Source organism: Palaemon carinicauda, chromosome 4 (genome assembly GCF_036898095.1).
Source record: "Palaemon carinicauda isolate YSFRI2023 chromosome 4, ASM3689809v2, whole genome shotgun sequence".
NCBI lineage: Eukaryota > Metazoa > Arthropoda > Malacostraca > Decapoda > Palaemonidae > Palaemon > Palaemon carinicauda.
The window spans coordinates 79,879,038-79,895,148 of record NC_090728.1 but is presented as its reverse complement, the minus strand read 5'-3'; the positions used below and the strand labels follow the sequence as shown (position 1 = coordinate 79,895,148).

General features: G+C 43.8%; 1 protein-coding gene across 1 annotated transcript in view; it reads left to right on the top strand.

The window, feature by feature from the left end:
• Positions 1 to 16,111, top strand: part of LOC137640023 (VWFA and cache domain-containing protein 1) — a 447,337-nt gene that overhangs the window by 120,896 nt on the left and 310,330 nt on the right. The window contains 1 exon segment of the mRNA XM_068372387.1: positions 11,378 to 11,496. Coding sequence (XP_068228488.1) covers positions 11,378 to 11,496 — 119 coding nt within the window.

The following is a 16,111-nucleotide window of genomic DNA, read 5'->3' as shown; positions in this document are numbered from 1 at the left end:
TACCTCCAGGAATCTTTCAAGCTCTTAAGGTACACTCACAGGAAATGGCAACTCCCTCGTTGACTCAGTCGCTGATTTTGCCATTTTATCTAAAAAGTATGTCTTCTGACCAGGCACTGTCATTCCGACAACTGAAGCATCAAGCAAACTGGTCGAGAACATCCTCCTTCAGGGTTAGTTGTAGACATGTCCTAAGAGATGGGTCTTTGAATATCCCCCTTGAGTCTGGAAATGTTTTCAAAGTGTCATCGAATGGCATATCCATATATTCATGCCGAGATGCATTCGTCTCAGGCCAGAATGCCCATCCATACCACCATCGGCAAGGGCTATCTACTAGATCCCCCTCCTCAATGTCTATGACAGAATCCTCACTAACCACATCCCCCACCACTACAGAGCCTTCAATACTTGGAATGGAAGGAAAAACTCCTACTGGACCCTTCCTTGAAGCTGACAACCCAAAGACCCAGCAACAGCTGAATTGTTAGTACCGGTAAGAATAACTCCTTTGGAGCCTTCCTTGGAAACTGATAACCTAAGGTCCAGCCACAGCCAAGTCTGCAAGACCCATAGGAAGAGTTTAACCTGGAGCCTCCCTTGAAAGTATTTAACCTGAAGGCAGAACGATGGCAATTCCAAATGACCAGAAGGAAGTGCTCCCATAGGAACCTTCTATGGGAGCTGGTAACCTGAAAGCCCAGCCACAGCCGAATCCTTAGGTTGGGGGGGGGGGGGGGAAGGAAGCAGAAGGCAGTTGTCAGTGAGGTGTCCACGGAGAACAGAAGTGTACCAAATCCAGGCATACCAGCCGCCTACTTATTGGAACCCTGTCCTGGATCTGACATAAGCAGTGAAGTGGTCATTGAGCTGTCCCTGTAGGGATACTTCCTAGAGCAACCCAAGGGATTCTCTGAGAATCCAAGTAGAAAGTCGTCCTCCTCTGTGGAGTCTAGGTCATCCACGGATCCAAAATAAACATGGTCCACTAGGCCCCATTTCCAAAACCTCTAGCTGGTGAAATTGGAATCTCATGACTAATGAGATCTCTTGAGATCCTTGCTGGGTAAGTACTCAGCAGGCCTCACAATCTTAGAAGATCCTTTTGCCCTCATAGAAGGGAGAAAAATGTCCTTAACTCTTAGGTGTTTTATCTCAGGCTCAGAATTCTAAGTACAATTGATCCACTCCAAACAAGTGAAACATTTTTCAGGGCCCCAAACCCTTCCCCAATCAGCAGAACAATCACACCGCGCTGGACAACACCAAGGTCTCCACTAGTAGAGTCCCTTCGATGCTCACCTCTCCGACCCTCGTATCCTCCTGTGACCCATTCGGGTTAGCCATGTTATCATTTCTAACATGAATGCCTTTTAGTTAATGACACCTTTGTCTTAAGAATGTTTTAGATGAAAAATCTTCATAAATAAATCATCTTAAAAAGTGTTAGGAAGTCTAACAACCCTTTCCTATGATAACCACCAAATTAAGAGAGATAGACTCACAACACAATTACCTACTTATCCAAGATAAACACTTCAGTAAGACAAGCGATGGTCCAGATTACCCCCAATATTGTATAACCTCGTGGTTTACCAAACCAAAGATTATGAGAAGAACTATCAAAATGAACCTACGCAGCTTTAAAATAAGAAGAGATTTACATAATATATGATTCTAACATACCTCTCTTCTATCCTTCCAATACCCATATCAGATGAATAGGGAAGGACAACTATAGTACCAGTAAGGACACTTAAAGCATGACATACATGCATAGGACTGGCGCGCAGATTTGACCGTGATTGGCGTGAACACGCCAATCCTTAACGTGTTAGGGGGGGGGGACAGGCTAGTCCCGCCGTGATTTGCAGTATGCCCCTCCAGTCTCTTGCGTGTGTGGGCATGGACTAGCTTGGTGGGATTGGCGGCTGGGTTGTCTCACCTATTTTGGCACGTACAGTATTCCATACCTCGTCCCTTAATCGGAGCACTTTTTGTATTACAATGATAAACTGATTGCATTTCACAATCTTTAGACTTATTAGTGTATTAAACAAATTTTTGCTTTATCATTGTTATATAGAAGATTGCTCATTCTCTCTTTTTTCCAAACTATGTAGTCTCCTTCAGTAAAGTCAAAATATTAATGAGGGTACTAATCCTGCACTCGTGGCGGTGGGAGGAGATAGTAGAGAACTTTGGGGGAGTAATCCTGGTCTATGATTAGTGAAGGTTAATCCAACCTATCTCACAAGATACGACCCACAGGATCAAACATCATGTTATAGATACTGTTAAGATTTACTCGGAATTTTTTCTTCAAATAGTATAAATTTTCTTCAAGAAGACATGTATGCATCACTTCATGTTCTTCAGTTTGTTATTAATTACTCTTAATATAATCATTTGCTCTCTTCTCTATCGATGATTTTTGTCCATGCAAACAAGGACAAAATGTATCCATTTTAATGTTGTTAATGTTATTAAAGTAGCTATGTTGTTTTAATTGTTCATTACTGAATTTTTATTTTTTTTTTTTTAATTCCTTTCCTCACTGGGCTAGTTTTCCCTGTTTGAGCCCTTGGGCATATAGTATCTTGCTTACCCAACTAGGGCTGTAACTTAGCCAATGATAATGATAATAATAATTAATAATAATAATAATAATAATAATAATAATATCATCATCTCAACCCATATCATACTTGCTCTCTGTTTTTCGTTGTTAGTTTTAATGTTATCTATTTCTTTTATACGTTCAGTACATTTCTCCCAGTAATCACTTGGACTCCTGGATTAAGAGGGGTAAACGGAAAAGGTAATCCTATAATGACTTCAAGAGAAATAAGTACATTAATATTATAGCGGAAAAATCACCATGTAGAAGCACACCGGGAACGCCTGTCACATTCCATCATATTATTTTAAGTCAAATTTCATAGATCTATCTCAAGTAAAAAATAAAGTAAAAAGTACCAAAATTTGGCATTTTCAATATTAGATGTAATGTACCAAATTTAGTTAACAAGTACTAAAAACGTAATCATATAGGCCTAATCCTGTGTGCCCAATCTTCTTGAACTAAGCAGACTAGTCTGTAGCGTGTACAGTCATTTTTCACAGGACAGGAGTGCCGCTCCAGTCCTTAAGGGAACCCATACGGTCAGTCCTCTGCTTGTATGGCCGGCTTACTGACTGGTCAGTCCCCCCATCTCGTGGGCAAATACCCAATTGTAGGAGGACAGCAACATCTTCCCCCTAGAAGTTTTAGTACAATATTCCAATACAATTGTGTATATGGATATACAGTCTAAAAAATTAGTTGTTCCAACACGAATACTTACCTCGAACTATTTTCTTAGGAGTATCTGGGATCTCCTCCCAACCGACCAGAGTTTTGTGTAGTTCACCCCTAGTCCCGTTTTCTATGAGGGGTAACCTCAGGTGGGTGAAACATGCCCTGAGGCTATCCCCCAGGTCAGAGAGCATGCTTGCTCAGGTCTCGATCTCCAGTAAGTTCTCTGGTCGCGCCGTGATAACATCTCGGTGCTCTCTCTTACCCAGTGCGACCCTGTGTCCCCGACCCCCCCTTTTTGTGTCTTTCGAGGTCCCCACGTGGACTTATTATTATTATTATTATTACTATCCTAGCTACAGCCCTTTTTGGAAAAGCAAGATGCTTTAGGCCAGGGGCTTCAATAACAGTGAGGAAATGAAATAGGAATTAATAGCTGAAGAGAACAATTTAACAATAAATCATCCTTCTTCCCCTTATCCTCTGTGTTTGTCGTGTAGGGGCAGCTTATGTTCTCCTACAGCCATGTGTCCGGAGTGCTAGTCCTGGAACGTAGTGCAGTGGGTGTGCTTTGGCACCAAGAGGAAGAATGCATCCAAGAGGTCTCATAGGAAGACGGGCCTCTCCTTGCCGCTTACTTCTCCCAATGCCTCGTCGAATGGAGCTTCTTTATACAGCCATCTTCCCCTACCCAGAGTAGGGGACGAGGTAAGTCAGTTGTGGGTAAGTGCCCATTGCTCTTCCCCGGAGTTTGAGTGGGTGCGGTGTAGCACCAAGAAGAAGTAGGCGACGAAGAGGTCGCCTAAGAAGACTAGCGCCCCTTCCCCCCTTGCTTCGCCGGGCGTCTCGTCTGACAGAGCTTCCCTACCACCCTCCCCTACCCAGAGTAGGAGACGAGGTAGGTCCGTTGTGGAGAAGGTAACTCCTAAGAAAGTAGTTCGAGGTAAGTATTCGGGTTGGAACAAATCAAAAATTTTAAGTAATTTTTATTTTTCCTAACATACTTACCGAGAACTACTTTCGGGAGTGTGTTGGGAGACAGAGTCCTGGTGCAAGCAGGCCACGTCTCCTCTGATGACCCCATGTGTGGGAAAAATGTACCTAATGCTTCTCCAGTCTCTTTGGCGTATTTTTCAGTCACTTCTGCAGCCGAGGACATCGCCGAGAAGGAGCCTCCCAAGTCTGAATTGCAGCGTTCCCCGGACCGGCAGTCCAGGAATTTCTCGCCACGAAGGCCATCCTCCAGACGCAGATATGACCCTCGCAGGGAGAAATGCGAGAAGGCCTCTTCAGGCAGGCGTAAGGCCGCTAAGCTTCCGGTTCACCCCGCCAGCGGGGGGAACCGTGCTTCCTTACGGGCAGCCTGGCCGAATCAGCACAGCTGGTTCGGCCCTCGGACTTAAAGGAACGGTTCCCTCCGACGGGTCAGCCCACGGGGATCCGCGTCCTCGTCCCCCAGAGAGAATACACGAACGGTAGTCCTCGCTGGCACGGCGATGCCAGTTCTGACCCCCGAATCTGGTGCGTAGGCTCCCGCCGGGGAAGACCAGTACCACCGCAAGGGAGTGCCTGGTATTCCAGAACCGAAGCGCCCTGTGGGGAGTGCCCAGTGACCCGGCTCCTCGGGATCAGGCCGTAGGTTCTGCGGACGGTAGAGAAGGTTCGTTCGTTCCGACGGGGATGCCCGCCCTTCGACGTGAACCCCGACTACCCTACAGCAGGCTCTGGCAGACCGGCATAAGCCCCCCAAAGGCCACCTAGCTCGGCACGAGCGCAGTGGACCCAGGACGGAGGCCCCGTTCCGACGGTGATGCCAGTCGACAGGCGGAGAGAGTCGCCCCTTCGGTCTGGCAGTCGAGTCCTGACCTCCAAAGGCCACCTAGCTTGGCACGAGCGCTTTGGACCCAGGACAGAGGCCCCCGTTCCGACAGGCATAAGCCCGCGAAGGTTCCGACCTCCCGCCCAGCGGAGAGAGTCGCCTCTTCGGACTGGCAGCCTTGTCCCGGCCTCCGGTCCTTCGATGGCCAGACCTGAACAGAGGAACCAACCAGCCAGCACGGGGAAGCCCGTGGCTCCATGGACATCCGCAGGAGCTCCATCCTTCCAGCGGAGGTAGCCGCTGGATCGACCCGGCAGCATGGCTTCCATTCTGGTACCACGACTGCTCCATGCAGGATTCGTGGTCAACCGCTGGTAGGCCAGGGTTCTCACACCCCACGGATTTCCCGGGAGGGGGTAGACCCATGATCCAAGCGTTGGAGGTGGCCACTGACGCACCCATGATGGCTCCCTCCGCTCCCGGCGGCTCCATCCGTGATAGAGCCAGCCGTGCCATCGTCCTGGTCAGCCCCATCCAAGCATTGGAGGTAGCCGCTGACACTCCCATGACGGCTACCTCCGTCCTGGCGGCTCCATCTGTGATGGAGCCAGCCGTGCCATCGTCCCGGCCAGCCCCATCCAAGCATCGGGGGAGGCCGCTGACATGGCAGGGTACTTAAACCCCACAGGTCTCCCCGGGAAGGGGTAGACCCATGACGGGTACCCCCGTCCCAGTGGCTTCATCCGTGATGGAGATAGCCGCTCCATCGTCCCGGCCAGTCCCATCCAAGCATTGGAGGTGGCCGCTGACGCACCCATGACGGATACCTCCGTTCCAGCGGCTCTATCCGTGATGGGGCCAGCCACGCCATTGTCCCGGCCAGCCCCATCCAAGCATCAGAAGAGGCCTCTGACATGGCAGGGTGCTTAAACCCCCACGGATTTCCCCGGGAGGGGGTAGGCCCATGACGGCTCCATCCATGACGAAGGCAGAGTGGTTTTTTCCCCGAGCGGGTCGAACGGGGCTATTGCCTCTCCAGTGCCTGTCTCGGTGGCCGCTGGAGAGGGAGCCCCGCACCTTTGCCCAGTCCCTCTTCGGCTCCATCCGCCTGTCGGATGTAGAAGTCGGCACACGTAATCTTTCCCTTGCCTTGCCCCCCGTAGGGGAGCTTCGACTCCTCAGTTAACCTTCATACCCTCCTACTTAGACTCCAGGAGAGGGCGTTCAGGCCGCGGCTCTCGAAGGAGTTAGGAGGGGAGGCCCCCCTACTCCTGCTGGCGCCTCAGGTGGGGGGATGCCTCAAACGATATTGGTAAGCATGGCGGGACCACGGAGCGGATCCGGGGACCGTAGCAGTACTAAAGGAGGGGTACAAGCTTCCCCTCCTAGCGGACCTCCACCTCGGATCCCAGAGCAACAGGCGGAGTGGTTGGCATCCAGAGACCCCTGGAGAGTAGCAGTATTGCAGGAAGAAGGCTCGGCAATGCTGGCGAAAGGGGCAGTAGAACCAGTCGAGAACCAAATCCAGGGTTCTACAACAACCTCTTCCTGGTGGAAAAGGGGACAGAGTTCTGGAGACCTTTCAGCCCTCAACAACTCGTGTACAACACCGGCTTCAAGACGGACACTCCGAAGTCGGTCCTAGCGACCTTGAAGGAGGAGGATGGCTGAGGTCCATAGGCCTCAAAGCCATCTACTTCCAGGTCCCTGTTCATCCCTCCAACAGGAGGTGCCTAAGGGTAAATTGGAGTACCAAAACATGGCAGTTCAAAACCCTATGCTTCAGACTGTCGACAGTCCTCAGGGCTTCACGAAGGTCTTCCCAACAGTTTCAGGCTGGGCGTACGAACAGGACGTCCGCCAGATTCGGTACTTAGGTGACTGGTTGTTGCTTTCAGTCCCAGAGGAAGTACTGAGGGAACAAGACGAGAAGCTCCTGCAGTTCCACAACGTCTTGAGTATCATCATCAACCTGGAGAAGTCCCGGCTGATTTCCTCCACCAGGATGACCTACCTAGGGTTGGTTCTAGACTCCCGGATGGTGAGGACCTTCCCCTCTGCGGAGAAACTGGACACCCTGAAACAGATACTCTGGCCCTTCCTGTCGGGCCAACCCAGGAGAGTCAGGGTCTGGCAAAGACTGAGAGGACTCCCCGCGCTAGATAGTCCTGGTGTCCCCAGAGACGAAGGAGGTCCTGGGGTGGTAGCAATCGGAACGAACACCCTCAAGGGAAGGCCCTTTTCTGCCGACCCTCCGGAGATGCTCCTGTTCACTGACGTATCCAAGGAGAGATGGGGTGCTCATCTTCTCGACAAAATGGCAAAAGGTAAATGGGAAGTCGAGGAGACGAACCTGCACATATACGTGCTGGAGATGAGGATCGTCCATCTACCCCAGGGAAGCTCCGGGTATCCGGGGTGCGACAACGCCACGGTGGTGGCCTACGTGAAAGAGCAAGGAGGACTACAGTCGAAGGAACGGTGCAGTCTCACGCTAGAGTTCCTAGGATGGACTGAAGTGGAACAAATTAAATTTTTCAGCCAGGTTCTCTCCGGGGAAGAGGAACGTCCTAGCCGGTGGCCTCAACTGGAAGGGTCGAGTGGTAGGCCCGAGTGGTCCCCACTCCCAGAAGTGGTCAAAACCCTCTCCCTGAAGTGGGGCTCGCCGGGTTTCGACCCCTTCCCCACGAGACTAAACGCACAGCTCCCCGTGTTCGGTTTTCCTGTGCCAGATCCAGCGGCAGCGTTCGAGGGTGCCTTCCAATGAGAGGGATGGCCAACCTGTGGGTGACTTTGGTAGTGCCCTGGTGGCCAGAGAGAGAGTGGTTCGCGGATCTAAAAGAAATGGCATGCCTTACACCTGGGACACTTCCAGACAGACCAGACCTTCTCCGGCAGCCTCACTTCCAGAGGTTCCACGAAAACCCTTGGTCCCTCCTTCACGTGTGGAGGTTATCGAGCGTCTCCTGAAAAAGAAGGATTTCCGTCGAGCCCAGCATCAAGGATGGCAGGGTACCTGAAGCGTTCGTCAGTCGAGGTGTACCTGGCGTAGTGGGCTACCTTTTCTAAGGGGTGCTCCTCGAAGAACATCAGGCCATTAGGGGCCTCCATTCACGAGACAGCAGACTTCCTGGTCTATCTCAGGGACGAAGTGGGCATGTCCATCCCAAGTCTTCCTCCTGAAGGACATAGGCCTGGGTGCCTCCAGGTAGATCTCGACGCTCTTCAGGAGCTTCGAGCAGTCGTTTTTCCCTCAAGCCGTTTGAGTGCCCCAGGGGGATGTGGCTAGAGTACTTGAAGTTGCTTTTGGAACCTCCCTTCGAGCCTCTAAAAGACATTCTAGACAAAGAGCTCACCCTCAAGACAGTCTTTCTTTTAGCTCTGGCATCAGCAAAGAATAGGTGAGATTCCAGGCCTGTCGTACGAGATCTCACACTCGAAGGGTTGGCGAGATCCTACTTTCAGATTCTTACCCTCCTTCGTAGCCAAGACTCAGAATCCAGTTGTTTGGGACCCCAAAATGAAATTGTTCCCAGTACCAGCTATCCCTCGCTCGGACAACCCGAGGGACTTGCAGTATGGCAGTATTTAGAAAAGACAGCTAGACTTCATCCCGAGATAAAGAGTCTGTTCATTTTCCTCGGGACTGTGAAGGACCCAGTCTCCAGGAACACTTTCTTCTTCTGGATAAGGCAAGTGATCGTCAGGCCCTACAGTAGTGCAGGGGTCCCCTTTCCAAGAAAGCCCAGACCCCACAGCATTAGGAGTCTAAATGCTTCTTTGACATTTGAGAAGAACATGGCAGTGGGCCAAAGACTGCGGGCAGGTACTTGGTCTAACCAGTCGACCTTTACTGCTCACTGCTTGAAGGACTACTCGAGAAAGTCCCTGGGCAGTTTCTCGCGCGGTCCCGTCATTTCCGCGCTCCAAATGGTTTAAGGGCGTAGCCCCAGTGGTAACTGCGGGTAGCGAGTCCAAGAGACACAGGTTCCTTCCTGAGCCCTTGTTCTTCCTTCCCCTATTTCCTTACCGGAAATGGCTCGGGTAGCCCCCTGAAACTGCCATGGGATACACTATCATTGGAAGGACATGTCTCCTAGGATTCTTGCAGAAGTGAGTTATATAGACACTAAGATGTTTTTTTGCGTAGTTTTCCCTTGTTTTCGTGTTTTCTTTGAGGTCGGCAGAACCTAATCTCCTACCTAGGTTCCTCTTCTATTCTCGTCACGGTCTCTAGGTCCTGAAGGCCACTCCCACCTCCTAAGGTATAAGTCTCCTAAGAAAGTAGTTCGAGGTAAGTATTCGTGTTGGAACAAATCAAAAATTTTAAGTAATTTTTATTTTTCCTAACATACTTACCTCGAACTACTTTCGGGTAATGGCCCGCCCATCCTACCCCGAGTGCCTTGCTGGACTTCATAGATACTTAAGCTATCAAGAACTTACTGGAGATCGAGACCTGAGCAAGCATGCTCTCTGACCTGGGGGATAGCCTCAGGGCATGTTTCACCCACCTGAGGTTACCCCTCATAGAAAACGGGACTAGGGGTGAACTACACAAAACTCTGGTCGGTTGGGAGGAGATTCAAGATACTCCTAAGAAAGTAGTTCGAGGTAAGTATGTTAGGAAAAATAAAAATTACTTAAAATTTTTGATGTTTTAAAGAATGCCTGTGGTATGACTGAATAAGTAGACTAATCCCACCTCAATACTAATCTTACCAAGGTTATAAAATATGCTCATGAACACTTAGTTGGGATCCAGGTAATATTAGCCAGAAACTGAATACAATATAATAAAAAGTAGTAATCCTCACTCTTAACCCAGTAAGACAGCCTCCTATGAGGCTATGCTAGCTTAATAAAATACCTGAAGTTAACCTTCCTTCATGTTTTATAACAATGTACAGTAATACTGTTATTTGAATTCATTGATTATGAAATGAAGTTACTAAGATAGTGCTGGCAATCAACATTCCCCCTTTCACATTACTAAGAGACAAAATGTCTAGGATAGTGAAAGTACTTCGGAACTTATAAGAAACACAACATACTAACGTTTGTAGGGCAAGAAACAAACCTAGTTACTCGAGTGCCAGCGCCAAACAAGCAAGGTTATATTTGATAATTAAGCCAAAAAAGTAAGAAAAAAACCTGAATACGGGTACTTATCTTAATCATGTTCTTGAAGTAATTGATCGCACAAAGATGTCTCATGCATACTTCATTTACAAAAGCTATAATGGTAGTTGAGGGTTTGTTGTGCTGAGGTACTCCAGGAAGGACTGAAATGATGATTCCGTTCTGGGACACCATGCAAGATGTTGCTCATAGAAGATGATTTACAACTACTGAGGTTCTGTGGCAAGTTCAAATGAGCCTAAACTTGCAAGGTCTCCCCTACACCCACCAAGTCTGTGACTTGCCAATTGATACGATGGCCCTGGAGCAGGAGAATTATTTCTTTGGTATTTATGTTAGAATGGGTTCCCTGTTTTAGCCTTTCCCAGGAAAATTATATCTGAAACTGATTGACCCCCTTACAGAATTGCTGTACGAGTCTAAAATTTGGTTCGACAATCAGGTATACACAGAATTGTGACATAACCTAACCAACACAAAAGGGGCAATTTAGGATCTGTCCTCCCTTCTCAAATGGCTTAGAACTATTATGCATTTAAAGTATTCCCATTTGTTATTATAACTTAGGAAAACACCTTAGGACACTGCTTTGCTTTTAGGCACCCATACACCCATATATCTCTGACAAGAAAGGAAAAATTAAGTGCCGTCACTTATTGGATCTACAGTATTCCTAATTTAAAAGGAAATGTGCAGGAAATTTCTACAGCTGTAAAGAAGAAAACTGCTATAAAGTACAGTTATCAGCTTACTGGTAAAAGTGTACGAAGGGTAGAGTGTTAATTGTTCAAAGGAGACAAGGAAGGTTCTGGCAATAGAGAGAAACACAAATATTATATATTATAGAGTTCAAGACTGTTTCAAAGGTTTTTATTTGTCACATCATAAATGGTATAAATCATAAATGGTAAAAATTGGAGGACAAGTGTTATCTCCCAAATACAGAGCACTGTTTGATTATTTAATTTGTATTCTAGCATACTTTAAACTAGAGGATAGTTCTTTAGAAAAATTTTGTAGCTTATATTCTTTTGGAAAATTAAAATTATTTAAGAAATTCCAGATTCATTGTATATCACGTAGTGTTACTATATTATATAAAATTATTATCATTGCAGATATCAAAGTCATTTTGGAACACGTGTTAATGAAGAATTTAGCTGTGACTCTGGCTTTGGTTCAGGTGATCACCAAATACCCTCAAGAGTGTATGCCCCTTCATATAATCTGACGGAAAGTAAGTTGCAAGAGTTTGTTTTTTATGGCAAAATTAATTTGTTTAGTAAAACCTCATCTTTTTTAATATATCACATCCTTTGGTCATTGTCTCCTTGGATATGATTAAAAAACAGAGAAGTACTGAATACTATATCTAGCAGGCAGTTCTGTAGGTGGTACCTCTGCTGGCTATAGCAATAGTCAATTAAATCTCTTGTCTGTTCTTCAAAATGCCAGAATTTGTTACTCTTGTGCTCTTATTTCATTTTATTTATTTTTGTCCTTGTTTTCCAGCACAGATTTCCCCAGATTCATTAAATAGGTTGTTAGTATTTTCCTTCCTAGACTGGAATTACTTTGATTGCTTTTTTATTGCTCTTCTGACATTTGCAAGTAGATTGCATAAGCCACTCTCAAACCACCATTGGTTCATCATAGCTGGCTCTTCCATTTGAAAAAGAAAGTTCTGAAAGATTTGGTGGATTATATTTAGTTTGCATAATTATCACCATTACTCCTTTGATGTAGCTTATAAAAGCTAAAATTTTATTAGTAAAATTAAATTCTTACATTTTCAGTTAGTATCATTTTTGTTAAAAGTTCAGTGACTTCATTTTACTTCACACGTAGATTTTGTTATTTTTCAGTATTTACTTTCTTTGTTATGTTCCACATTAACCTCTTTATGTACATTTATACAGTGAGTGAATGATTTTCATAAGGGGCACGACTCTTGCCCCATTAAAATAAAGTTAAATGGGGTTATTTCAAACTGTTTGTACGTTTTTTTTTTCTCAGTCGATTTCTTTCATTTAGAATGCATTTAAATTATAATTTTGTATAGACAAATCTAGAATGAGGACATTTTCAAATCATTTTAATTTTTCATATGTATTATTTTGTCAGTTTATAGAAGATGCTTTTAATTGTGACTGTTTTTCATATGGAAGTTTTTAGCTTTTTTCAAAAAGTTATTTCTCAAATTGTTGGCTGTGAAATTCCATCTTTTCATGTTTGAATGACAAAAAATCGGTTGGTAATGAAATTAGTACATTAGATGTATTTTTTCTCCAAAAATAATGTTGAGAAATTGATCTTCATAGTTTTTTTTCCGAGATTGATTGAATAGATTTTACTATGTATAAGTATGGGCCTTTAGCAGTAATTTTCCTCACCACTGGGGAATGACAGGGACATATCATATTTACTAACCATTGGTAAGCCCTGTCCCTCAACTCCAAAAATATTGCTCCCATACGTACAAATGTTCAGTACACGTACCAAATGAGTACTCACGAGCAAGATTGTCTAACAAAATATATTATCGTCAGTATATTCATCGGGGCAATTATTAAGCCTTTGGCCTATTTAATTAACGTCTCAGACACTCTGTGCATTTTTAAGCATATCCGTAACCCAAAAATTTTAAATATGTAAAGAAATAGACAAAGAACTAAGAGGAACATATATGCAGCAAAGGTTTACTTATGATTACATTATAATACGTGTATTAGAGAAAATGGAAAATCCATTCATCAGAGAATCATAAAAAAGGCGAGAATAACTGTATATGGGATACAAAACTTGAGTTGAACAAGGTCTGTCATATACTAAATTATTTAATCTGAAGGTGTTCTGGAACTAAATTGAAATGGTCTCCCAATTGATTAACGTCCAAACTGAGCGTCTCGCTCATTAGGAAGGATGACTTCATGAACCCCTTTTAGTTCCGTGAAGCTTTTGAGGTACACTCCCAAAAAGGGGTAATGATCTTTAGGCAAGGTAAAATCATCTTCAAGCCACACCTCCCTCTAACTCAGAGCTAATTTTGCCATTTTGATTAAAAAGGGAGTGTTCTGGCTAGGCATTGTCATTCTGACCACAAAACGTCTCCAGCAAACTATGGTTGATAAGAAACCCCTTAGCCTCTGATATTGAGAGCAGCCTTGTATAGCATCAGAATTACCTCCTTTATCATTAGCAGGGAACATGCCCTAATAGATAGATCTCTGAATCTCCACCTTAAGTCTGGAAATGCCACCAGTTTTTCTAATTCAATGTCATTGAATGGCAAATTCATATTCGTTCCGGCACTATATACAAACCAGATGACTGGTTTAGTACATGACCAGGCAGGGTTGCACGGATGCACAAAAGGATATTTTTAGTAGAAAAGCAAATTGGTTTCATTAAAAGACCCATTTGAAATATGAAATATGGACCTCCTAGCCAAAAATGCAATAATCTGAATTTCAAAAATTCTAAGCCAGAGGTCGTGAGTTGTGCTGCTTCAATTTAACTCTATGCTCTTTAGTATTTATGTGTATCTCTTATGTTAATTGCATATCATGGACCTCCCATGATATTCATATTGTTTTTATCTCTAGGAGATTGGAATATCGATGTTACTCCTTAAAATGAAGAAATTTTTCCGTTTTCTATCCTTCCAATACACTAATGCCTCTAGGAAAGCAATGAGACCAGCGTCTAACAACAATAACATACTGTGCATATCAAATAGCCTCTTCAGTCTACAAGTCGACATGGAACAATGTGTGCTCCTCCACTCCAGAAGTCATGTTTTGTGCCTTATTTTTTATTTATTTCAGCCATGTGAATTGTTCATTTACAAGCTTTGCCACTATTTCTTCATGATTTTTCTCTTACGGGGTAAATGTAAGGATTATCTTGTTTGCATGAAAGAGTCTCTTAATCAAATACACTAAAGTACCCGTATGTAGTGTAAACATCATAAAATAGTTTAGTAACGTCCTAAAATAGATTAAAGTAATAAAAGCCCATAATGAAGGTTAGTCTTAAATTATTTTTAATAACCAAATGAGTTACTTATGTACATGGTTTGTTTTGAGTAAAATATAGAATTTGTTAACACAAATTCAGAGTAAGGATAGTACTTCAAGTTCCCACCTAATGTTAAAGCACTCTATCCAAAATTACAGATCAGTACCAATCTAGCTGTGCATTGCAATCTGTTGCATGGCCTTGAACCCATCAGCAAGAAATTTATAAATTATTATTACAAATTCCTTAGTGAATTGTTTTAATTCATTTACCAATGTACAGTAGTTTTAAGATATTATTATTATTATTATTATTATTATTATTATTATTATTATTATTATTATTAATAGCTAAGGTACAACCCTGGTTGGAAAAGCAGAATGCTGTAAGGCCAAGGTCTCCAATAGGGAAAAAGTGCCCAGTGAGGAAAGGAAATAAGGAAAAAAAAAACAACAACATGAGAAGTAATGAAAAATTGAAATGGAACTTTTTAAGAACAGCACCAACATTAAAACAGATATTTCATATATATACTGTACTTTTGTCATTCTGTTCAAAATAAAGACCAATCAACTTTTTGTATCTGATTAGAAAGATTATTCCAGAACTTGGACACAGCTGGAATAAAACTTCTAGATTAGTGTGTAGTATTGAGCTTTATAATGGAGAAGGCATGACTATAACTAATTGCATACCTAGCATAACGAATAGAAGAGTGTTATCCGGGAAGATCTAAATGCAAAGGATGGTTAGAATTATGGAAAATCTTATACAACAGGCATAACAAACTAACTGAACGATGGTGCCTGAGATTATTATCTAAATCAGGGATAAGAAATTCAATAGACCTTAAGTTCCTATCCAACAAATTAAGATGAGATTCAGCAGCTGAAGATCAGGCAGGAGAACAGTACTCTAAACAAGGCAGAATAGATTGATCACTGAAATTCTTAGACTTTATCAATAAGCCAATTTTTTGTGCAGTTGGAGAATAGACAGACTGAATGTTTCTCAAGAGTAAATTTGATATCAAGAATCACACCTAAATTTTTAAGGAGTCATACAATGTTAAAAAACATCAATTCTAAGATCCGGATGTTGAGGAGCCACTATCTTTGACCTACTTACAATCATATTTTTAGTTATGCTAGGGTTCAACTTCATGCTCCATAATTTTCACCATGCACTGATTTTAGCAAGATCTCTATCAGCAAACCCAGATATATATCTAGGAGATGAAGTTGGTACATATAGAGTAGCATCATATGCATAGGTAATGAGCTTCTTTTCTAGGTCAAACCACATATATGTACTGTATAATGTATGAAAAGTAATGGGCCAAGAACATTACCCTGAGGAACATCATATAACACATTCCTATACCCACTATGGTACCCAACAACAACAACTCTTTGTGATCTATTACTGTACTTGAAAGTTCAATAATGATGCCAAGTAAAGACCCACCTACTTCAACTGTTTGAGTTTAATAACAAGGACCTCTGGGTCAAAAGCAGCACTAAAATTAAGGCCAATCTTATGAACTTCCTGTCAACCATCAAAGGATTTCTGTACAGCATTGGAGATTGTAAGAAGCACATCATATGTTCAAAAGCCTCCATAAAAGCCAAATTACAAACTAGGGAAGAGATTTCGAAACACAACTAACAGAAATAATTCCCTTAGGGGCATGGCAACCAGCATCTTGCCTATTATTATTATTATTATTATTATTTGCTAAGCTACAACCCTAGCTGGAAAAGCAAAATGCTATAAGCCCAGGGGCCCCAACAGGGAAAATAGCCCAGTAAGGAAAGGAAAGAAGGAAAAAT